The sequence below is a fragment of the Anopheles moucheti genome, chromosome 3 (genome assembly GCF_943734755.1).
Source record: "Anopheles moucheti chromosome 3, idAnoMoucSN_F20_07, whole genome shotgun sequence".
Lineage (NCBI taxonomy): Eukaryota > Metazoa > Arthropoda > Insecta > Diptera > Culicidae > Anopheles > Anopheles moucheti.
This window is the reverse complement of record NC_069141.1, coordinates 1,370,689-1,395,019: the sequence shown is the minus strand read 5'-3', so window position 1 is coordinate 1,395,019 and position 24,331 is coordinate 1,370,689. Positions and strand designations below refer to the sequence as shown.

The following is a 24,331-nucleotide window of genomic DNA, read 5'->3' as shown; positions in this document are numbered from 1 at the left end:
TTAACCGCAAATTATGACATGAATTGGTAACTCACCTGAGTCATTGCTTTGGTTGCCGTATCGACCAGACTGCTCCAATCCATCTCCTTCATGTCCGGCAAAGGAATTTTAGCTCCACCATTCTTCAGGATGCCACCGTTAACGAACTGCTGCTGCTGTTGCTTTCTACTAGGAGACATCTTTAAATGGTCCTCATTCATGTGATGCTTTCCGAGCAGTTCACTAGCCGGACTGGAACTGTTCGAGGTAGTTGACGAAATGACCGTTGCTGGGCGGGCCGTTGTAAAAATAACCTCCTCCTCGCCACCATTGCTCGGACTGTTCGTACCACCACCATTCGCCAGCTTAAGTCCATTCCCATTAGTGGCCGAAAGTTGCTGGTTTGAGCCACCCAAATTGACACCTTCCCGCGAGCGACTCTTCTGCGGGATCGGTTTCAATCCACCGGCCAAGCTGGCAATGTTCCCGAGACTGTGGCTATTATGATGTCCCTTCTGCATACGCTCCATGCCGCCAGCATTAAAGTTGTCATCGTTTGCAATATAGTCAGGGTTGATAAGCTTCATCAGATCTTCCTGCAGCGTACTGCCGGTCGTGTAATTGACGCTATTGCGCTGCGGGTGATGTTGGGCTCCACCTTTCAGGGCAGCTCCACTTCGTAGTTTCGCCGTTTCACCGGTTCCATTGGGTCGTGGACTGTTATTGCGACTGCTCGAAGCACTACTGCCTGAGCAGGTTGTAGCAGCACCGTTCGCTTTCTTGCCATTGATACCGTATATGTTGGTCGTAGTTGCCGATCGTCTTAGCTGCGGTGAATTGTGTCGGGAAAGATCGTCCTCCTCCGCCGTGTGATTACTACCGGCTGCCATCAGGAGATGATGGTTAGAAAGATTCTTCAACGAACTGCTGTACAAAGGTTCTGGATGATTTTGCTGCTGCTGTTGAAGAACTCCAGCTCCATCTAAGCCACCATTCGGCGAATCTGCAATGATGAGTCGTTTCAACATTGCGATGTTGGCCGAATTATCCCGCCCGACCGATTGTCCCGACACTTGGCTTCCGTTACTGCGTGACGGTGACGAAATCTGTCCGCTGTCGTTGTGCAGGGATAGTGGACGTGGACTGGATCCCGCGAGAGGCAGGGAATTGCTCGACGCCGTTAACTTCGGATGATGGTAGTTAACACTCGGATCGGAGGCCACGGATGGTGGACCTGCCATTATAGAGGATGCTTCCTGCGGTGGATCCAGTACGTCGTACCAGCGTTCATCATTCGACGAGTGTCCACTCGAAGACGAGGTAAGTGTGCCCATATCAGTCCCGTTAGGCTGAGCAGCTGCAGGTACCTGCTGACCTGTAGCACCGACAGCTGCGGTAAACGATCGACTACTACTGCCCGTTCCATATCCAGAGCTGTTACTTGATCGAGGTGGTGAAAAGTTACGCTCATATCGTCGTCGGTGACTGGCGGATGATTGAAGTTGTCCACTAGGGAGTACCTTCTTGCTGCTGCCGCTACCGCTTCCTCCACCGCTTTGTCCGCTGGTTCCATTTTTATTACCACCATCCAGTACCATGTTGTCGTATTCGCTTTCGTAGTTTATGGAATTGAAGCGACAGTTCTGCAAGGTACATCCGCGTCTCGGTGTAAAATCTGCAAACGATTCGATTACCGTGACCGTAACCTGGGCGGACGTTTTCAGCAGATCTACCATTTGATCGTGAGACAGTGTCGCTACAGCAACCTTGCAGATTTCCACTAGTCGATATCCCTGCCGTAGCCCGGCGGCCCATGCTTGTCCCGAGATCTCCACTTGCGTCACAACACCATCCGGTTGCACGTGGAACCCAAGCTGTCCCATCGGATTTCGGCGCAGGCTGAGTTCAAGCGCACCACACCCATTCGTCACGGCGCGTAACCGCTCGATCACCTCCAACTGCTCGTCTCGGTCACCGGTGTCGCGCATGTTAAGCGTCACGCACTCACCCTGATGGTAGTACACCCGCAGCGCATTCTGGCTCGTCGACCAGCCGAGAATTGCCCGGCACGGCGTCACAAAGATGATCTGTCGTGTACACTCTTCAATCAGGACGAACGTTTCCGCCGAGATGCCGAGGAAGCAATCGACATGAGTCGATTGGCCACTGTCATGCAATACCACCTGCCAACAGAATGCGCCCCGCTGTGACAGATCGCCTGAGAAGCGTGGTTTAGTCGGACGTTCGCGCTTTTTGCTCGGGAAGATCGAAAACCGTTGCCCCGTTTCGACTACCGTCGCCGTGCTGTAGTTTGTGGCCAAATCCTTTAGGTATTCTTGGCGCGTCCGAATCGCCATCATCGCAAACTTCACCGATCGATGTGCCGCATTCTCTGCGTTGATCACCTTCGATAGCAGAAAGTCGGCAAACTGTTTGCCCCGCGGATAGTGCGACCCAGCTCGCACCGGTGGACCAAACACAGGCACATCCTTCGAGCGTGAGACAGCCACCCGGTACTGGGTATGGTCACTGCACGGGTTTACCGCGCGCACAATCACAAACACATGCTGGAACTGGCTGCGGATGTTTTTCGGCGTGAACGGTAGCGCGCCCGGTTCCTGGAATACAATCGTCACAATGTCGTTGCCGATGTGACGCTTGCGGAGCAACTGTTGCCGATTGTTTGGCGTGAACGGAAGCATCGTCGATACGTGAAACATAATCTCACAATCCTGCTGCGTTGCGTACAGCGAATGCGTCCCGGTGGAGTCGGTTTTGTTGTCCAGGCCCGCTTTATAGTGCTCGAATCCTTTCAGCCGGACCCGCCGTCCAATGGTGTCGAGGAACTCGTTAAACGCCGGACCGGCCTCCTCGTTGTTGTACATATCCTCCTCGGAGGATTGCCCAGCCCGGCAATACAGGATGCCCACCTTGTACTTGTTGGTGAGCCCCTGCTCGTCCAGCTTCAGCAACTGTTGCTCGCACTGCGGCGTACTGACCGCCAATCGCAGGCAACCTATTTGTACTTCCGGCGCAACGTACTCCAGAATCTCTTTGGTATTGGCGTGCTTGCCGGCACCGCGCGCATTCGGGATCGAGTCCTCGATCACCGAACCGCGCAACGTAAGCAGTTCCGAGGTGCGCACGATCAACCGATACAGGTACTGTTCTGCCGGGTGCGTCGTCGTCGGTGCCACATCCGAGCCGTGTAACGCGAGCGTCTGCACCGGCGTCGGGTTGATCTTTTCACGCTTGATCGAGATCGCGACCGGTCCGAGGTGTTCGTCCATGCCGAACCAGTTCTGGTGCTCCTGGCCGAAGAAGTGCTGCCGGTAGTAGAGTGCCCCATTGTCAATCTGTTCGATTGGACGAGGTCCTTTCTGGTACGGGCAGGTGTAAGCCTTCCACAGCGTATCGTTGGCACCACACTCTAGCACAGACACACCGTACGCAAGGGCTGGCCGGTGGATTGGTCGCCGTTGCTGACCACTTGCTGTTCCACCGACGCCCGAGGACGTTGTCGACGATGACGCCATTCTTGTAAGGCTAACCTCACGCTCCTCCTCACCGCCAATCTCATTCCGGAAGAAAGGGCAGTTCTCCAGCAGTTCATTCTGTTGTCCGTCACCGTAGTCTTCGTCGACACTATCCCCGTCAGGGGTGGACGATCGTGTGCCGTACGTGGCCGCTGCTGACGCTCCTGTGGTGGTATTACGCCGGCGCTCCAACAGAAATCCTCGTAACTTGGCCGCGTATCCCAAATTAGCCGTTAGCGAGCGACAATCGAAATGAGCAAATGCCCGTCGGCGCTGACGCTCTTCAATGTCTGCCGACGAAACGGTTGTTGTCGTCGAAGTCGCACTCACGTTCAGTGCCACACACAGCTGACTGTCGTCCAGAGAAGATGTTGTGGTGGTGGCTCCTCCGTTGGCCACCTGTCTGGATTGTTTCCCGTTCGCAGATCCATTGCTTCCAGCAGCACCAGCCCCCGTACTAGAAGAACCCCAAAGGCGATGAAATTTGTTCCTTAGCTTCGGACTTGCATTTCCTCCCCGATCAACTACATCATCCCCGGTGAGGGCAATTGGATTTGCAGGAGCAGCACCACCACCATTACCACTTCCATGCGCATGCCCTGTGTGATGTTTATTCATCGAGTATAGTAACGACGAACCATCCAGCCCAAACGGTTGATACTCTTGCAGCATCGTAAGAAAGTTTTCACCCGTACTCGGTGCACCAACGTGACCCTGATGGTGGTGGTGATGGTGTGGATGTCGGTCAGATGAAATCACATCGATTGAACCGTGGCTACCGTACTCACGCCTAAGATTCGTTCCCCCGCCCGGATGTAGATGATCCGGTATGCCACCGGCACCGTGATCGTGAATCAACTCCAAACTCGAATTACTTCGATAGAGATGATCCGTGTGACCGTGGGGAGATAGCTTTGTACCGACAATACCATTACCGCTGCCCATCGTTGCCATCTGCCGCTGGACGTACGAGTAGCGCTCGTGAAGCGAATTCCGGGCTAACCCCGCATCAACGCGCGCTCGCCGCACATTGCTTTTGTAGTACTCTACGGCATGCATCGCCCGTTCACGTGCCGAAGGACGATTTTGCGGTGCGCCTCCGGCCGGTGTGAGATGATGTGGGGGTGGTGGCGGTGGTCCAACCATACCAACTCCAGGTGGTGGTGGCGGTGGTCCATGTGGATGATGCATACCCGACGGAGGCAACTGATGGGGTGCACCACCAACAAGACGTTGTTGTGGATGAGATGGTTGTGGTTGTTGTGGTTGCTGCTGTTGTTGTTGTTGTTGTTGTTGCTGCTGTTGATGATGTTGACCCATCATGGCAATACCGGCACCGGCCACGACCGGTGTTGGCATCATGTGCGGTAAACCAGCCACAGCTGGTCCGCCGTTGATGTGAGGTGGTTGTCCTCCAACCTCCGCCAAATTTATCATCCCATTGCTAGAGTCCTGGAAAAGAGGAAGAAGAATATAAATTAGAAAACAGAAAAGAAATCTAATAAGCTTATGTTAGGATCATTCTCCTGAACACATGCTTCACTAGATACACCATGATCGTCCTACAATCGGTCATCACAATCTGCCATCTTTTCGAACATGTTCATATAATGTTCAAGGCCCTGGTCAAATAGAAAGCTGCAAGGGGGAATGATCAATCAGGAACACCACGGAACACTGCCAACAGTAAATAAACGATTGAACCGGTTGCCCTAATTATTGGCAATTGTTTCTACCTTTCAGTGGGCGCTGTACTACTTGCCTCGTACTGTCTAAATTATTGTGTACAGCATCTTCACTCAATTTGAAAAGCGTTTCCAAACGGCAAAAATTCACCCAAAAAAACGGAGCACGGAAGGAGGATGTAAAAGTGTGACCCGTATACACTTGGGAATGTTATTATGCTGCCGCTACGATCTAAATCGCACACCAAAAGCTTAACCTCACATTAAAAGACTCTTAAAAATGTGAGCACATCACGTTCACGTTGCACGTTTTCAAAAAGTATCAACAAAACTTTACTGAAAGCGAGCGGGTTGGAAGTGAACAACAAAAAAAACAACAACAACCACATTACGCTTGTGCTCATTACGAAATGAGCTTCATCACCATTGACGGATGGTTTGAAGGTTTAATTTCCGGAGGCTAGAGAGATCACCCCGTGTGTCATTCGTTAGAGCGTGACCCGGAAGTTAACCGTGGAACAAATCGCAGTTGAACAGGTTCGTTTCATGGTTTGGTAAAAGAATCTGCGATGTTATCTATCATGTCCGATTGAGAGTTTTGTTTTTCGTTAATGTTTGGTATAGATATATATTTTTTTCGGGAAGAAAGTTTATCCCAGTGCGACTTTGTTACGCTTCATTAACAAAATAGATAAGAGCAAAAACAGTTGATTGAAAACTATGGGACATATTTTTGGATGGTAATAGGCTTATGTTTTAATCTTTTATTGATAATGAAGGGAAAGCAACGATTGTTCCATAAAACGTGTTATGTTAAACATAAAAGCGTTGCACCGGATGTGATAAGAAAATAGACTTCTCAAGGATATAAAAGACACACAAACACATCTAAGAATTTCACTCTCATGCACCATTCTTTAATCCCGAATTTTCCCGTCGTACTGAGCATCGAACGGGGTCGTCTAGATCGCAACACACAATGCGTTCGCTGCGCCTGCAATCTAATCTAATTTTATAGCGCATTAACACTTCATTTCAGACGTCCCATTCATCGCTAATGAAGCGCTGAGCAGCGTCGGAAGGCGCGGTGTGGTGCCAGAATTCGAACGAGCATCAATCATGAAGCAGGATGATGATTATAAAAAAGGTTCTACTTCCAATTTCTGAAACCCAACGAATTCTTCGTCGCCTCCGCTGTCCGCTTTGAACATGCCCACACTACTACTCGACAAAAAACAATGCTGCAATTGGACTCAATCATGTCTATTTGTGATGGATCTAGTCTTTGCTCTTCTGCCATGGCTTAATATGCGCCTCTTCTGTCTATTCTTGCGTGTGCACGAGTTAAGGTGCACAGGAGGGCGACTATAAGAGACGAGAATAGCCCTCAGACAGAGTGTGTGTGTCTCTATGTTGAAGATTTGTGGTGATCCTTCCATTCTTTTCACTGCAACAGCTGCATCACGTGCGCCTGCACCATGATGGTGGGGTCTTCATGCATTTTAGAAGGAAGTGCGATGGTGAAATAGAAACTTGCGCAACGGTAGATGAACTACACCCAAACACGCACCCGCCCGGTTGATCAATCGATTCGATCCAACGTCTGGGATTCCGTTTTAGTCGCTCGTTCCTTTACGAGCTGTGTTGGACATACTTTCATCTATTGACGCTGGAAAAGAGGAACAACGGGTGGAATCAAGATCGTCTTCCTTCCGAAGCACCACATTTGCTTGTATTTTTCTGTGTTTCCAAGCTGCATTTCGGTTTTTGTGCAATTACTATTGACTTTACCCAATTAAACTGTCGATTGACGGTCACGCTGGCAAGGATAGGGTTAATTCTTTGTGCAACATTGAACGCTTGGGAACACTTCTTAGCAGTTTATAGCCTTCGAATTTTCTACTCTTAAAGCATCGTTTTCGAGAAGGTGTTCGTTTCTGGTTCTCGTGTCAATCACAAACAGTCACAAACAGTCACAAATAACACGGACAGACCGAACGTCCGGAAAAGGTGGTTAGGAACCATGCTAGCAGTAACGTTCTATGTTGTACAGCAACAAACGTGCGTAACGGGTTTTTTTCTTAATACACAAGCCACCACAACGCGTACACATAGAACAACTCCGATACCGTTGACTTTTGTCGGCCCCGTCTAGGAGTGCGTTGAATCTCGCCGGTGTAGAGCACACACAAAGACCTTAAACTTGGTACCAGAGTACACAAACGGGTCAGAGCAAATAAACCGGCCCGGGGAGAAAACCAGCTTACCAGAAAGTCAACCGAACCGACCGGGAGTTGAGAAGACGAAAGTAGGAAAACGTGTTTAACTCGCGCGAGTGCGCGTAAATACACCGAGACAGAACGCGCCAAAAACGCGTCTTGCATCGCTCCAGCAAGTCTCTCCGTTGTGCTGCACCGCTCAAGAAGCTCTTCGTAAGGCCCTGGGTGCAGACGACGGGGTACCCCTATCCGTCAACCGGTCTTTTCAATCCGTCTCGCCATTGCTGCATCTCACATTGCATTACATTTGCATCGGAGACTAATACTACCACGAGATCTTCCGCCATTGCATAGCTTATTATGGTGCTCTTTGAACGCTTGAGGAAGAAAAAACGTAAACAAACGATCTTCTTCCTCGAACACGGGATGGTTATGCCCGGCGGACAAACACTGGAACTGGTGATGACACAAAGCCTCCAACTGACGCACTGGCAACCACTAGTAAAATATACCGTCCACCATCAACCATGGAGGATATTGTATCACCATCTCCATCATACGCACTTATACGCATTTCGCTTCCTTCTTCTTGTGAATTTGCACAACGCACTGTTTGACGCTTCTTTGGAGCTTGGAACACCGCCAGCAGCAGTCTTCCTAGAAGCATCATCCCTTCCACGACACGATGTGTTGTTGTTTGCAATACACGGTCATGTAAGTTCGTCTTTCTTACGCCATATATCCACTGCGAAGAAGCAACATGTTTCGTATTGCGTGTGTGCGTACACCTCCTTCCTCTGCTGGTGCTACACCAGCCATCGACAACAATTACGAGCCGTTTATGGCCTCATCATATCGCGTTGGATGCACCTACACGATGCGATCGCCATGTTAGTACGGTGTCTGCCATTGTGCTGTGGCCCATGTATGTGGTTTACCCTGAAACCATATGACCGGTGATGGAAAACCTTTCGGTGCTCAAACCTACCCTTGCCTTATCAAAGCCACCACCGCACATAATCGACATGATTTAATCGTCGGAATGACTTGCGATCGTTACGGCTACTCGGTGTGTACTGTGTAACCATTCGTACGTAGAATCATTTCTTCCTGAAGCATTAGCAAGACATCCCTTTTTTTGCAAAGCACGGTCAACACGGATTGACCATATTTGATTGCTTTAATGATAAATTAAATGTATCAAGTTGCTTAAGGTACCGTTTGGAACTTGCATCTAGCTTGCACAGGGAACTAATCCTCCCCGATCAAGGAAGTGTCCGTGTTCCATTATCTGATATGGATAAACACAAAGAACAGGAAAGGAAGTGCGTTAATTATCCTCAACGATATCTACAACAGCAAACTAGTAAGCGTAATAAGTGAGACTCCACTGTCCGGAAGTCTTCAAAGATATTCATAGTCCTAAACGAGATCATCTCCTCAGCAAGTGACACTAACAGCTAAAAAAAGGCAAATGCATAATTTGTGGCACAATTGCCGCTATTGTGTAAGAGTGAAGAAAAAAAACGTTCTACTGCAGAAATGGTACTGCTTACGTTTACATCATGAGGACTTCCCCCAACCCTCAGTGTGTGGTCCAAACGAATAGATGGATCAGTTACGTTGATCGCGTTCCCTTCCATGATTTCTCCCGCTCCTACAACCGATATGGCTCGTGATACGGGTGGTCTCTAGTGCAGTAATGGAGAGTAATTTGTGATATGATAATATTATTACCCTCTTTTGGGAAGCCACCTCCAACAGCGGATAGACTTCGTCAAACGTCGAAGATCCGACGCACGGCGACTGTCCAAAACATCCCGGACATAACCACCAACGGATGCTGGCAAAAGAACAGAATAATGTAATGCATATCATGCGGTAACGAATCACACATCCCTCAGTGGAGCAGTAAATAAATAAATAAAGTCGCACACACTCCTGACGCTGCACAGGTTCCCTCCTCCAACATACATATCTTTACCTCCTGGTGGTTGATGTGTGAGCGTTGTCTGATTCCTCATACCGATGGTTGGCTGACGGGGTGTATCGGAACCGTATCGCAGAGCTGTACAGCCGATGAGAATAGAACACAAGTGGTCTGTGTTCCGTGACTAAGACCGACCGACCGACAGGTGAAGTTAGAGGTGCTCATGTGCTTGTGGAACGAAACCTGCCACAGTGCATCGCGCAAATGCGCACAGTATCAGTTACCAGAGAGCCCAGAGCAGAGTCAAACACGCATCACGGCCCAGTGCTCCCGAGATGTTCTAGATTGTGTTGCAATCAGAGGGAGCGCACATGGCGCACTTGTGCACTTCATAAATATGCAACCACTTACTTAAACCCCCCTCCCCCGCGTTCTAACATTGTCTCTTTCCGTTTTCCTTTGCGTAAAACAAAAAAAAAGCAACAAGAATTGCAACAGATACGCGACTGTGTACATCAGAATTTTATGACTTCGTTCTAGTGCAGTAGAGGAAAACAGGTATAAATTACCGTAACACCACATAAAACGCACAGTGAAGTTAGATACACTACCCCTGCATAACCTATTCCCACTTTTTTGTCTAGAACCACTACATGCTCAGCCCATATCGGGGTGGAATTGAATAATCTCATTATGGTAGCGTCACGGTTTGGTTTGCCTTCAAATAAAATTAAAAATAGTCACCCGTCAACCTACGAATCCAACGGTCGCGGTCGCGAGGTGTGAGACTTCGTGAGTTCTCCCTACCCGGCGTAGAATTTAGCCAAAAGATGCAAGTTAATCCCGCATCGTTGCTAGCCTGTAAGTTATCCCTGTGGCCTAGTTCCCAGTTTTGCAGGTATTTCAGCTGATCAACAGGCACCAAACAACGCGCTATTGCGTCGGTGGGTATTTAAACTGTGTGGCTCTTTCTCGCCCAATGGTCTAGTGGAAGTCTCCCCACGTTTGGAAGCGATATGTAAGAGGCGGCCATCTTTAAATTCTATCTGTCGCCTTTACGGCGGTGTGTTGGCGTTCCTTCAAGGGAGGGCAACTAAACAGTTGGCATGGTCATCGCACATTGTAATGACTGTTTGTACCGATAGCAAACACATATGACGCCCTTCTTGTCTCTTTCCAAGTCAGCAGCAGTAAGGAATTAAAGTGGCGTTAACTCTGTGCAAAAGCAAACCTGATCCTTTGTACTATAAAAAAAAATCTCGATCTAACCAGGTTAGTAGTGTTAGGTATATTTGATTATAATTTATGAAACTGAATGAATCTTCGAACTGAATGAATGAATCTAAATCTCTATTGAAAAGATTCATGATTCTTCAAAGATTTATGAATCATCCAAGATTTATGGACTTCAACGAGCTGTCCGTCCTGTATTCCCTTCCCTGTTCTGAGGTTTGATTTGGGAATCGATTCTTGATTTGAATGACTCCTCACTTTAGGTTCATATAATTGATTCCTCTCAAAAGATTCATTAAACAAAGCAATATAATTTACACGATCACCACTGAAAAACGAATATGAGTATGCAGTCCAACATACCAAAACCCACTTTCAAAGGTGCTGCAGCAAGTTCACTGTTCCAGAATTTCTTCATCTACTGAGCTATGGTATGCGATACAACGAGTCTGGCGCCAACAGTTTTTGCGTGTTGTTTTGCGAACGCAAAATGTATAAAAAGCGAGGACAACGACCCTTTTAACCGTCTCCGAACCATCTTATGTAGGCGTCGCCGTCAGTAGCCGGCCGCCCATTAACATCTCTCTCCACGCTGGTGATCGCGAATTGCCGACTCTTATTAATTCGCTCTGACCCCATCATGTGGGACATATTGCGAATGAGAACATAACACGAGCGATCAGCCGTCCATATTACTTTCATTAGACACATTACATTACAGTAGTCACTAGCGGCAGCGAATGTGAACGGAAAGTCGTGTTTACATATTCTAGCTGACTATTCCATTAGCTACTGGTGGTCTCCCCGCATTCATAAACAACCACACACAGGCACGTCATTGTAGCAGTTCAAATATTATACTGTGCAGGGGCAAATAACCTCCGAACCGGAATCGTACATCTTTATTTGTGCGACCAATTTGTCCCTTCGTTTTACCCCATCTTGATATGCCCGGAGCAACAAAGCGATACGGAAGACTTATGACCTAGAGCATTGCGGCTTCGGAGTGATTCCCTTTCAACGCAAATGTCGATACGATTGGAATCCAGGTATATTATGCCGCGAAAGATCGAAAGAATGTCAAGTAGAGTTTTATGGGTAGAATCGAAAAAAGAACGTCATTCAATAGTGTACATTCTTTGCATTCTTCTCGCCATTGATTCTCCGGCAGCAGTACCGGGGAGAGAGCCTTGGAATGGACACGAACCAGCTACTTCGAACATTAATTAACATTGGCGACAGTAACTCTCGGGTAACTCTCGGTAACGGTATCGGTCCCACAAGCTTCCACCCTTAAAAGTAATTCGTTTGCTGCAGTTTCAACCATCGCTCATGCCCGCCTGCCTCTTCACCGTCTCCCACCACACATGGTTTAAGCTTGACTAAGACAATTAGAAAAGAGTATGTTGCAAAAAGGGAAATGTGTGTTACTATTGGCCCCCACAAACATTACGGTACTGACCGGAACAGAATGGGAATGGTTTCGAAATCGGATATCATGCACAGGTCAAGCACTGCCATTCGACCGTTACCGTACCAGAAGCTTACGCAACGCTCAATAAGGACGATCAAAGCCAGCGCGCCACCCAAACCCATAACAAGCGCGAGAGGCAATAAAATAGAGAAGCGGCCCGTAACTTGAAGCACACCCAACTATCGCCTCGTATCACCATTGTTCAGCCATTCTTCCCGGCTGTCACTGTGTCCGCGGGAGGGTGCGCCTCTTTCGCCAACAAAGTGTTGGAATTTTTCACCTGTCGCTGTATTTCTCGACCGTGGAAGACGTAGAAGTTATTGGCGTACAGATTTTACCACCTGAAGCGTCTCGAGAGTGTCGTCACGTTTGAAGAAGAAAGACAGCGTCATGGTTCAGAGCGCAATATTGCAGCGCTGCGTGTCATGTTGGTCGGTGGTTTTGCGCTACTCCACTGTCATTTAATTTACTGCCCCTATCTAACGAAGCAGGCAAAAGCCCGGAACTGCCCCGAGACGTCCTGTTCCTGACCTCGTCTCGGAAACAGTAGCTGTCCGGAGAATGAATCTCGACAAGCGCGTTCCGCAACAGGAATGCAGTTTAACATTTTGAAACAGTGTGTTGACCATGCGAAAGGGAGTTTCCTAGAACGCATTTCTACTCTTACGCCGAAGCACCCATGCGGTAGGACGGTTGATAATATCAGAGAGTCACGTCTCCCCAGGGGTTTCTTTTCCCTTCGTAATCCATCTCGTATGCAAATATCAGACTCGGTTTCAATCGGTTCTGGATGTCAAGAACCGAGAATGGAAAGAAGACAGTCTGGGCATGTCGTACAGTCACAACTTCCCCAAGCGTCGCAAGATCGCGAGACCGCATGACGAAAGCGTTTGAATAATTCATCCAAGTGTCGACATAATGAGTCGATTGTTTTGGAAGAGAGAAACCAACGAAAAGGAATGTTCTTCAAGTGATCTCTGCTGGCCACGCATATGAAGAATGACCAGTGTGTGTTTATTCTTTCTAAAGTTTCCACATGAAATGAACACAGAACATGGTCCATCGTACAGTCAAGAGAAGCTAGAAGAATGGACCTCGTTTGTTGAGTGTAACTGTTGGTGTTTGAGGAGAGTTGTTGCCCCGGGGGGCCCGGTTCAATTTTAACCGAAAGAAATTATTCACTGTACGCAATGCATTCCAATTGTGGCAATTCCACGCTTGACAGACGATCGTATTGACACCTTATGGCGATATTAAACATCTCACTTTTACAACAATTGATGAATGTTTCATATTCTGATTCTTTCTATTCTGATTTTTCCAACTCGACGACCGCACAACTCACCCACACACGCGCCACTTTGGAGTGATTGAATTATGACTCATTTTATGGTTATGGTGTCTATTAGATGAGTTATGATGAGGTGCATGCAGAGTGTGCCCAGAACGATAGGCATTTTATTGCGACAACATTGCGGAGAAAACAAAGAGAACTAACTCCTCGGAAACAAAGGCATCTTTTCTTTTGCCTAGAGCTAATCTGTTTGGACGTGTCGTTGCATCGGTTCGTTTTCAAAACGGCTTATCCAACACACTATTCGCGGGCATAATCATTCAAACCTGAAGAATATTAACCAAAAAGTGCCAGCGGAAGCAAACACCCGTTGGAGAGCTTGATCAGCAAATCGAAACGTACGTGATACGAAAAGACATGCATGTGCCTCGCTATGCTAGTGCGATCGTGACTTTAATGCACAGACCTTGCTGTCCGGACCAAGATGTCGCGTGTTGGGTGTTGATTTTTGCTGACAGGGTGCAATGCTACGGTGCTTTATGCTGAAACTGACACTCATAACCAGCTGGTTTATAGATTGAAGTACAAAACCATCACTTGAGAACACGGTTCTCATTCCTTGCGACATGAATTTCTGGGTCGCTCTTGTAACAATATGCGAATATCTCGACCAGTTTTCCTGCAAGACATAGAATTTCTAGATCTTCACGATGACGGCGTTCGGAGTTCCGCAAGCGCAATTGATGTCAATTGCAGTCAATTGGAGGAAGATTTCTTCGCTATCGAACTAAATTGAGATATTCAATTTACACACCGTCCTCCATCTCCGGATTCTAGTTGAAGTTCTCCCTAACTTAATCAAATTGTCAACTCGTCGGAATCGTGGCATTTAAGTGTTACGTGTTCGAACTTGTTGTGTCGAACGTACTCGTACTCTGAACATAAACTTATCGACACGTGAAATTCTATTCCCAATTAAATCGATTTCTCGTTAGACGTGCCATCTCTCCATTCAAATCTGAGTAGGCGTAGCCATCTCATCCAAGTCTCTACCATCCCGAAAGATTCGCCGCCAATCGGTCAGATAACCGACTGACTCGACGTCTTTAGTGCGAGTAGTGGGAACAAAAACAGGGCGATAATTTACATCGCACAGCTCACACGACACACAAGAAGAACCGAGCGAGAAATAAAGCGAACCGGCAAGAAGACAAAACCCTGACCTGGACTAAACAGCAGCAGCCGTCCACAGCCAAGAATGCCGCCCGGAAACGCGTCGCAAACCACGACCTGCACACACAAAACACCGGGGGTCATTACCGGGTCGCGTGGGTCGGCGCATTTTACTTTATTTTATTCGATGGCCCAACCTTTATTTTTGTATCAGATCGATTTCTTTGTAGGTAATAGGAGGAACCACAAAAAAAAAACTTCTAACGCACTCGAAACAGGCACACAAAAAAGGTCGGCTGCGTTTTTGGGTCGTACGTGGCTAGTAGACGATGCGATCATAATTTACGATCGTCTCACGCTCTCGATGAAGGCATAGGTAGCTCTCGATCCCTGATGAGTGTGTCCTGGGATAGAGGAAGGTACATGAAATAGGGATTTTAACTTCTTCGCCAGACGGTCGTCTAAGATGAGCGAAAACAAAATAAAACTAGATCAAGCTTGGTGTTGTCTTCCTTTCCAACCACACTTTCGTAACCCACACGGTCGGGATTTGTTTTATCCTTGGCCCATGTCCTGCTCGAACATGAAAAATGTGTAGAACCAAAATTAAAGAGAACCGTAAAAAACGAACATTCTATCTCTATGAACATCCCTCCAAAGGGTATCAGCAAGCAGCTATTCGATCTCCATAATTTAATTTCATTATTTTCAAATTCTGGCCAACGACGCAAAGAACTAAGAATAAAAGTCCTCCACATTCTATCGCAACAAGAGGATAATCTAGAATGGTAAAGAATAGCCGACACTACAAAACTTCGTGTCGGAATCTTGAAGAGGTTATTAAATTAGTCTTATCAAAACTTATACGACTTTAATGGCAATGGATACGCCCACGGTACTACGATGAGAACCTGTTTTTATCACACGGGACACGGGAAGACACGCACAGTATATGCGAGAAACTCGAGTTACGAGAAGTCTTTTAATGATGCTTCGCTTATGAATGAACCCCGTTGACAGGCGGGGCAAATATGAATTCCGACCCAAAAAGAAATAAACACATACTGCAAAGCAACCGGCATCTTCAAGCTTAGTCTTCTGTTTACTCAAGTGTGTGGTCGTCCAAGATCAAGAAACTGTACCCGAAGCCATACTCGCAAGCAAGCGCTCGTCAATGCTGAAGATGACATCACAGAATCACTACAAGCAAGCGTCGAATAGTGCGGTGATGGGAAAGTAACAAGCTTAAGTCTGTCATTGTCCGAGAGTACTATTAGAACAGCGCGCGACTACCCTTTCCCATGGTACACCAAATGCAGGCTAGCCACATAAGACAAACTCCCGCTACACAGTAAAATCATCCGAGTATAATTTGATTATTAATACGTTTCTATACCTTTCACTCGGGATAAAGTCCCAATACCATCATCATCTGTGCCCGTGGGTTAATTCATTGGAGCAAAAGAACATGCGCAAACATAGCACGCCTAAAATTTGCTTCCCTAATGATCGAGCACTTCCTTTTCTGCGCTCGGTCTAGAATTCCATAATTTCAGAGCTCTAACAACTCGCGATCGTGAACCTATTCGTAACGCCAATGGGAACAATACTGCAAGTTGCTGCCTCAGAAATACTTCATACCTTTCTACCATACGCACAAAACAAACAGGGCATTTGTATTTCGAGTTCATTTCAATGTCCGGAAAATATTCCCAGCACTGCCAATACAATTTAAACGTAAGCGCACCCCGGAGCGCAGATAATTTGGTCTTTTTGCTTTTGTAGTTTTTTTTTTGTGCGTAAATTTACTCTTCTCCAAACGATTGTTAATTTTGTTTGTTTATCTGGTTTTCCACTCTAGGGAGCCGCTTCGAAAATTTGCCACGGCACGGACCACACTGCCCCATTAGCCAATTTCACCAGTAAAGATCTCGACAGGAGCATGGAGTACATGGACGCAAAAGAGATGCTACAAATTCTTGAAAAATCTACATTTCCGATGATCGCGGAACAAAATCAACCGTACACACCACTCTCTGGCGTCTATAAGACGCGTTTATAAACCGGACCGGACAGACACAGAGGGGTGGATAAAAAAATAATCGCATTCGTCACGGGCGCGATACCTTAAGAACTCTGGTAAGACCACAAACCAAACCAGCGGAAAGAATCAATTTCCCTTTCGTATCACAAGAGGCACACAGTAGGTTCCTCCACAATACAAATGAATGTTGTACGGGTTGTACGAGTAGGAACTTCACCAACCTACTACTGCTGCTCCATTCCTTCTCTGTAGCGAACTAGTAGCTTCCTCCATATTACCCATCTTTCCCAACTATCGATAATTTCGCTTTATGTTGCGCGCTGTGTGTGTTTCTTATTTTCCAATTCTCGCTCTTCAATACCTCCAGGAAATCGATGCCTAATTAACTCGTTCTGTTCAGGTTCGATTCACCGATTTCATCCGACCAAACACTGCCGGACCGGAAAGATTAAATTATCCGATATCCCCTCCCGGGTGGGAGAAACCAAACTCCGTACGTATGCAACCTTCCCTACAAGCAGCTTCCAAGATCCTGTACGGCGGCGGTAACTCATTGACTCATAAGTGATCGATTGTACGAAGCACAATCGCAAATCGAATCTAGCTTCTATTTAAGGTCTAAATATCACAATACGTACGGTACGTGGCTAAACAATGACATGAAACACCGAGAAGCATACTGAAGATAACATCTGTTCCCACCTGTTAATAAATAAACACCGCTATTAGGAGCCACGTGCCATCATATTGGAATACCGTCTCTTACTGTGAGTCATCTGGAGGCCGATGATCACGGACGAAGTCATACCTGGGAACCGGTGGTGTGACAAAATATCATAGCAATACGGAACAGCAGCGCACTCAACTAAATCCACCATACAATGATGTAGAACAGATGGCTCTATGAAGCTAATAGATGTTTCGCGACCAGGGAAAACTTCTCCATGTCCCACCATCTTATAATTATCGGAAGCCAAGCTTTGCTATGGTGATTATTAGTTTATTAGTTTTGGAAATAATTGCTCCACAGCTCGCCTGCTCGTAGGTTTCATTCGTATTGACTGAATGGATGATGATTTGTACCTTCACAAAACTATCCAAAAAAGGAACCAATTAGTGATGGTGCAGGTGTACAACACCCCTTCCAACGATATCCCGTCGCATTGATTGCCCGTTTCTCACAGTGGATACCTTGTCATTCATTTTAATTATCTTACTGTATAAAAATGAAGGGCAACAGTATATTCCACATGGCATGTTTAAGCATCGCTAAATGATTCTTACCGTTAGGAGAACGGAGCAGAATCGACGATACTCATCGACGACATGGGCCCACAATTTAGACGGAAAATTTCTCCCACAAAACGTCCAAGTTCAATCACGACTTGATCGTCACCACGTCATGAATTCGGTCAACCCAACGGCGGTAAATATTCCATAACATCCACTAGGTTTTTGCTGTTTCCTTTATGCTTCGCTCTTCAAGTAGTTCCTATTACGGATCTTCGATTGGTAGTAATGCACCACCGTATTAGCCGCAATGAGTATTCCAAGCAATTTTCCGTGCATTCTTCCAGAGCTGGACGGATTTAAACGAATCCATACCGGAAGGCATTTTGCGGTAAGAAAAGCAGAGCGAATGGAACCTTCAAAACTTGCAAACAAACTGGTGTGAGTTTAACTGAAGTTAAAGGTATGTTTGTCTTCTGCTTCGGACACTTTTCCTGCCGATCCGCAGGATTGACTCGACAACGGCTCTAAGCTTCGAGAACTGGGAACTCACGATTCCCAATCAAATTGGCTGAAATCTTTGGTGCCCCCCTCCCTTTCTTATGATTCCATCCCCTACGGGGAACCCGCTCTTTGACGCTTGGGGGTACTATGGTTTCGTGACAGCATGACTAAAGCATCAAGACTCGGCTGAGATCCGACGACCATCGGAGGACGGGATATAACGTGCTTAAGTGAGGCTTAAGCCAATTTCGCAACCACCACAAATGGGCTTTAAATAAAATGTTTTAAACGGTACTAAATTCTACTTCTTTCTTTGCTTTAGGTGCCTCGAAGTCAAATGTAGCTTCAACTACAGCCCAATCCACGATGCTCACGATGGATGGATCGGGAACAAAAGCGAAATGCAGAAAACTGGCACGACTGACTCTCGTAGCTGGAAAAGGGAAAGCTTGCGGAAAACCATAATATGTTAAGTAAAACGATGTGTTCAACGACGGACGGCTAAATATGGCAATTCAGAATATTATTCCTCATTACCAAATCGAACTCTGCGTTGAGCGGGCAGGGTTAAAAACAACGCTCAGCCAAACCCTTCCGAAGACACAATGTGAGACATAAAGTGATCTTTGGATCAAATGTCAGACAACACTCGTGAGACGTTGTGAGACTCCACAAGTACTGACGAATTCGTTGCTTGGTGGAAAAATAATGTTTTCGCTTTTCCTTCCACCCATCGGAATACCTCTTTCTCCCTTCCCACTTTGGTGTGGTGGTTTCCGTTCTGGCCAGAATGTATTCTAGATTCGCCAGAGAACAAGAGTAAGGCTGGTGAGCGTCAGGCTTACATTAGTTTAATGTCTGTGCCTTCCGCTTTTAGTTTTCGAGCGGCCAAATACATTAAAACATCGTCCCGGGATCGGACTCGGGTAGCTAAAGCCCCGGGAGTTTACGGCGGGTTCGTAGAGTTCAGATTCGGCTCCCGCCGAGCGGATGGAGCCGTCAATCTTCTGCGATCCGCTACCTCACAAGAAGGGAAGCGCGCGGCGCGGTAGCAGTTTTTGTTTTAATTTTGTGTAAATGTATTTCATCGTTTACGCATTTTAATTTCATTCGCTTTTCGCTGCGCTTCCGCCGTTGGTATTGCCAGGATTGCTAACTGGGTGGTGGTGAGGAGTGTTTGACAGCGGAAAAGGGGAGTTGTTTTCGCTAGCGGTGGAGTGTAGTTACTACTACTCGCGGTTGTGGAACATAAGAAACTCGCGTGAAGATGCCCAACATTGAGAACGATTCCCGGAGAAGAAAGAAGATACGGTTTAGAATGGGTCAGGCATATGTTCTGCGCCTTCTGAGCATTGCGAGGGCATGACCTTTTGTTTTGATGGTTGGGGTTTTCTTTGTCTTGTTGGGGATTGAAATGGGTAATCCGTCGCTTCTCGGGACAACTTAGCGTAACGCAGAGCCAGTATATCATAATAACGAGGACATTCGAGTAACTTGAGCAACAACCTGTTGCACATACTCAAACATTTGTTTATATTATATTGTATTTATATTAATCTACTATTGACTTTTAAAGGTTCCTGATGTCTCCTAAAATGAAACATTCTATCTACTGCATAAGCACTAATATTCTTGAGAAAAACTTATGCATATTGCTTTGGACGAAAAGAATTATAGTGGATAAAGCAAGGTAAACCATTCTCTGCCCAACTGCTCATCACTTTGAACATTAAATGCTTATGCCTGTCGGAGATATATACCATTGATAACGTGTAATTTACGAAGAATGAGAAACACCCCAAATTCTAAACGTTATGAGCATTATTAAACGTACGCTAGGGTTGCTGCTGATAGCTTTATAAAGTGTGACGTTTAATGTTGCCTTTAATCCGTGTGAGCGGTCGTCCAATTTGAAGACCCATCATCATCACCATCATCATGCTCTTAGTTTACAGTCTCCGAGTGACATCTACACCATTTCTAAACCTCATCTCGTAATTTATTACCCACAGTTTTTAGCTTCCTTTGGTTTCCTTGTTATCTTATACTCACTCCGCTCGGGAAATCACCTTTCACTTCCGGTTTGCAAATTTTATGGTAAATTTAAAAAAACGAAAAATCAAACCCCGTTCTGTTCTACATTATGAAGTGAACATCCCAAATATATGCGCCACAAAGCTGTGACGGTGTGCTCCACTTCGTCTTGTCGTATCTTCACAGGAAGCAGCAAACCGGGAACGGGTTTCAATATGCCGGCTGCTTTTGGGACAGGTTCTTTACTCTAGCAAACCGCACAACCAACTACAGAGTCGTGTACCTCTCTTCTTTTCCTACCTACGGAACAGATATACCAGGAGTAATCATGATGGTAATAAACTTTCCTTCCAGGCTTCAGTTTTCAATGAAGTTTCTTCTCGTTGCGGTAATTGCTGTTCTCTCTTGCTCTTTTACATTTAAGTTTCATACGCAGCATCAAGTTCTTTAAAAGACTCGATAAAAAATCCTCATACAAACGCTTTTTTTTCTCCCTCCACACTGTATCTGGTGTATACCACAACCACACCAGAAACCATCATGCTCGTGATGAATTAAACAGAGAAAAAACACACTTTTTAAATCCCTTCAAAGCATTTGTTGCAGAGGGAAGAAGCAAGAATTGAGGAGCACGTTTCTACTTGAAATCGATAACCGATGTTTCTCCGTGTCGCTCTCGACGTCCTGCGCCGCATTTGCTTCAGGTCCTCCGTGTCTCGTGGACAACCTTTTTCGTAGCCTGTCATCTTGCTTGCTTGGGTGGAGAGAATAAACCATGATCATGATGACGAAAATGGTGTACACCACAAAAAAAGAAGGTTTCGTTCATTCTGACCCGCATCTTCCGGACCTTCTGGTTCGGAGAGTATACCTGCGAGGCCAACCAAACAACAACCACCTCTTGGCGCGTATCAACACGGCGATATCCTGCGTTGATGATTCTTCTCCTTTTCGCCTTTAAGATCGACAAACTCTTCATCACACACCCGGTAGCTCTTTCGGGTTGGTTCGTTTAGGTTGGAAAGTTGTCCTACGCAACGGTTTATTGACGAGGCGAATTTTTGCCACCATTTAGACAAAGAGCAACATGCAAGAGTGAGCCTTTGGGATTGCAAGAGCCTGTCCCGGTATGCTGCGTGCAATCGTTACCTTACTTCCTTACACATCCTTCAACAGAACTTGATAGTGCTTCAGTGATATAGAGCTGATTTGGAAGATTTTGCTTTCTCTGTAGAACACTAGTTTTCTGAAGATTTCCGAAAGTCCGTAACTCACGATTTGCGAGCAACTTAACTGACTTAAAAAAACTTTCCATATTTGGATTTCAATATGTTACTTCAACTCGGTTGATTCCGGTTGCAGACAAAAAAAAATAGCAAGCGTCTTACAACGCGTGTTGAAAATCATGACCTCACATTTGACCATGGATTGCGTCCAACATCCCATTCACGGTCAAGCGAATTTGCGAATTGGCCCCCAAAGGTAGCCATAATTTCTGCGCCACGCAAATGGAGTCCCAAAAGACTTTCATTCCCTCACCTGTGGGACGTCTTCCTAAACAGCATCTACTTCTACACCGCTTCCTTCTCTCTAGGTCCACAATTCCATGTCAGCGTTTCGTACTCGTTGCCATCAGCTAAAGCTAGGCGCGGCCTGTAGTATTGGTGTCTTCACAATCTCGACCAAAATCGTGATTGTCACAAACACATGTACGGACCCAAACCACACAACCGGGAAGCCTTTTCTCGAACGGTAGGAGAAAGACCTCTTTTGATCCATCGTATCGCGGTATTCGGCACAGAGAAAGAAAACATTAAAACCCATACACCTGGGACCCTGCGATGGGTCAATGGCGGTTGGTCGTGTCCCTACGGGTTTCCTCTCAGCATCGATCGTTCTGGAGTAAAGAAACCGGTTTTCTTCACCGGCTTTGCCAGGTTTCTGCCGCCACTCGTCGTTCATTGTGCCTGAACACGTTTTTATGTTGTGACGTGCTCCGGCAATCGAGAAGGAGCACAAAACCTCTTTTCTGCAACAACTCCGACCGCATCCGTGCGCTTTGCCTCCTTCTTGGTGAGGTGGAAGCATTGGGAACAGCGCTCTTTCCGTACGTCCATCTACCACCCTATGCATGTTTCATGTTTCTACGAAGATCACCCACTGCCCGGAAGGGTTTACAACTATAACAAGCACGTTCTCTCTTTCTGACGCATCAACCTCCCAAAGGAGTAAAGAAAAGACATTTCAACCCTTTTTTTTTCTTGTTGCTGCTACGCCATATTTAAATGTCCCAAACAAACGCAAACGTTGATCGCAGACGATGACGCTTGGAGGAAGCTCGACGACTACAGCTCAAGCTCAAACCTCACAGATTGAGGTTAGGTCGATCGATCGCAAGAGGTTCGCGGTTTTATGGTTCTCAAAATGTGCGCACGCGCACGTGCTCCATCCGCGATGAAGCACTGAAGAATGGACTGTTTCTTTTTGGTGGAATATATTAATTTATGATTACCTTAAAAAGAGAGTAGTGTATCATAAACTCCATGGCTGTCATACGGCTTTTTCCTATGCAGTGCGAGAATTATCGCTGATCGATGAGCATGGGGAGATAATGGTAATCAAGCACTCACACACACACACACTAACTTAACAGATTCACAGCTCACCCACGCCACTTTGGAACTAACTATAAAGTCAACCTTCCCAGCTCTATTCAAATCCCCGAAGTTTACAACTGGATCTATTTTTGGAAACGAAAAATCACTGTCTAGGTCACACTTAAAGCCTTTTACCACCATTTGTTTGTTAAGAGAAAGATGGTTGATAGTTTATATAAATGAATTTCTAACTGATTTTCCACTTATTCTCCAAGCCACTCTCACACACGCATGGAGTGCACCATCTTGATCGCAAGAACAGCAAGATTAATCGATTGTTTATGTTTACCGCTTCTTCTTGGGGACTCCTTGTCGTACGCGACGAGTCACACAGCACGGCCACAACCGCCATGCTGAACCGTTCCGAACGAAGTGTTCGGAAAATGTGTCGAAATGTGAATCACGGGTTGTGTGGCCGTAAATTTCAAAGCAAAACGTAAGCAAAAACTCCATTAATCCCTCTCACTTTGCCATTTTTCTTGTGGTAGTTATTCCCTGTCCCTGACGGATCTTCACTCCATTTTGCGTCCCAACTCACAAACATGTAATCTTCAACTGCTCCACCAAACGGATAGTATGATTAAAAGCTCACTTTTAGCGGATCTCCATTGTTTACAAATAAAGATCGTTTAAATATCCGTCTGCTCTAACGATCAGGGCAACAGATGATCATGCTGATATGGCGTTGTGGGGGGGATGGTCAGGCTAAGACATTTACTTCACAAGCTCATTATCGTCAACTCAGCACCCTCACTCCAGTGGCTTTGGTTTTCATGGGGTGTTAAAACTATTGTTTTACGCATTTACCACACCACCACGGGTGATGTCCCTTTTACTTTAGTTTCGTGCTTTTTTTCTATTTCGCCAAAATGGAAACCGTCTCCACATTGGTGTTGGAGGCAGCAAAAGCTCAAGGAAATGTGCATCCCATTTTTTGGAAGCTCATCCATTGCTCAACAACAACCTGTCACTTCCTGAAGAAGCCTAGGAACCCACGAAGAGTGGCCGAGTACAGACGGAAAGGCTCGGTTTTCCATCTTAGGCGAGATCCGAGCCCGAAGCTAATTAAATCAAGGTTCAGCGCGGGCGCTTATCAGCGCTGCATTAATTCGCGATCGTTTCCCCCCACAACACAACTCTACTGACCACTAAAGTTAGCTACATAAATTCCGAAATTCGCGCCAATGCGACAACAATTATGCATGGATGTTTTGTGTCTTTTTTCCTTGGGTTTTATGTCATTTTCCTCCAATTTTACAATCCATTAACCCATCTGCCAAAGCTGTAGATGGACAGAACGGCTCAGACCAAGGGAAGAGAGGATCGTAACAGTGTCGGT

The 24,331-nt window shown here is 46.4% G+C and overlaps 1 protein-coding gene across 1 annotated transcript in view; it reads right to left on the bottom strand.

The window, feature by feature from the left end:
* LOC128300875 (signal-induced proliferation-associated 1-like protein 1) overlaps window positions 1-24,331 on the bottom strand; it is a 56,978-nt gene that overhangs the window by 1,937 nt on the left and 30,710 nt on the right. The window contains exon 2 of the mRNA XM_053037103.1: window positions 36-4,967. Within this exon, the coding sequence (XP_052893063.1) occupies window positions 36-4,967 (4,932 nt within the window). The remainder of the gene's footprint in view (window positions 1-35; window positions 4,968-24,331) is intronic.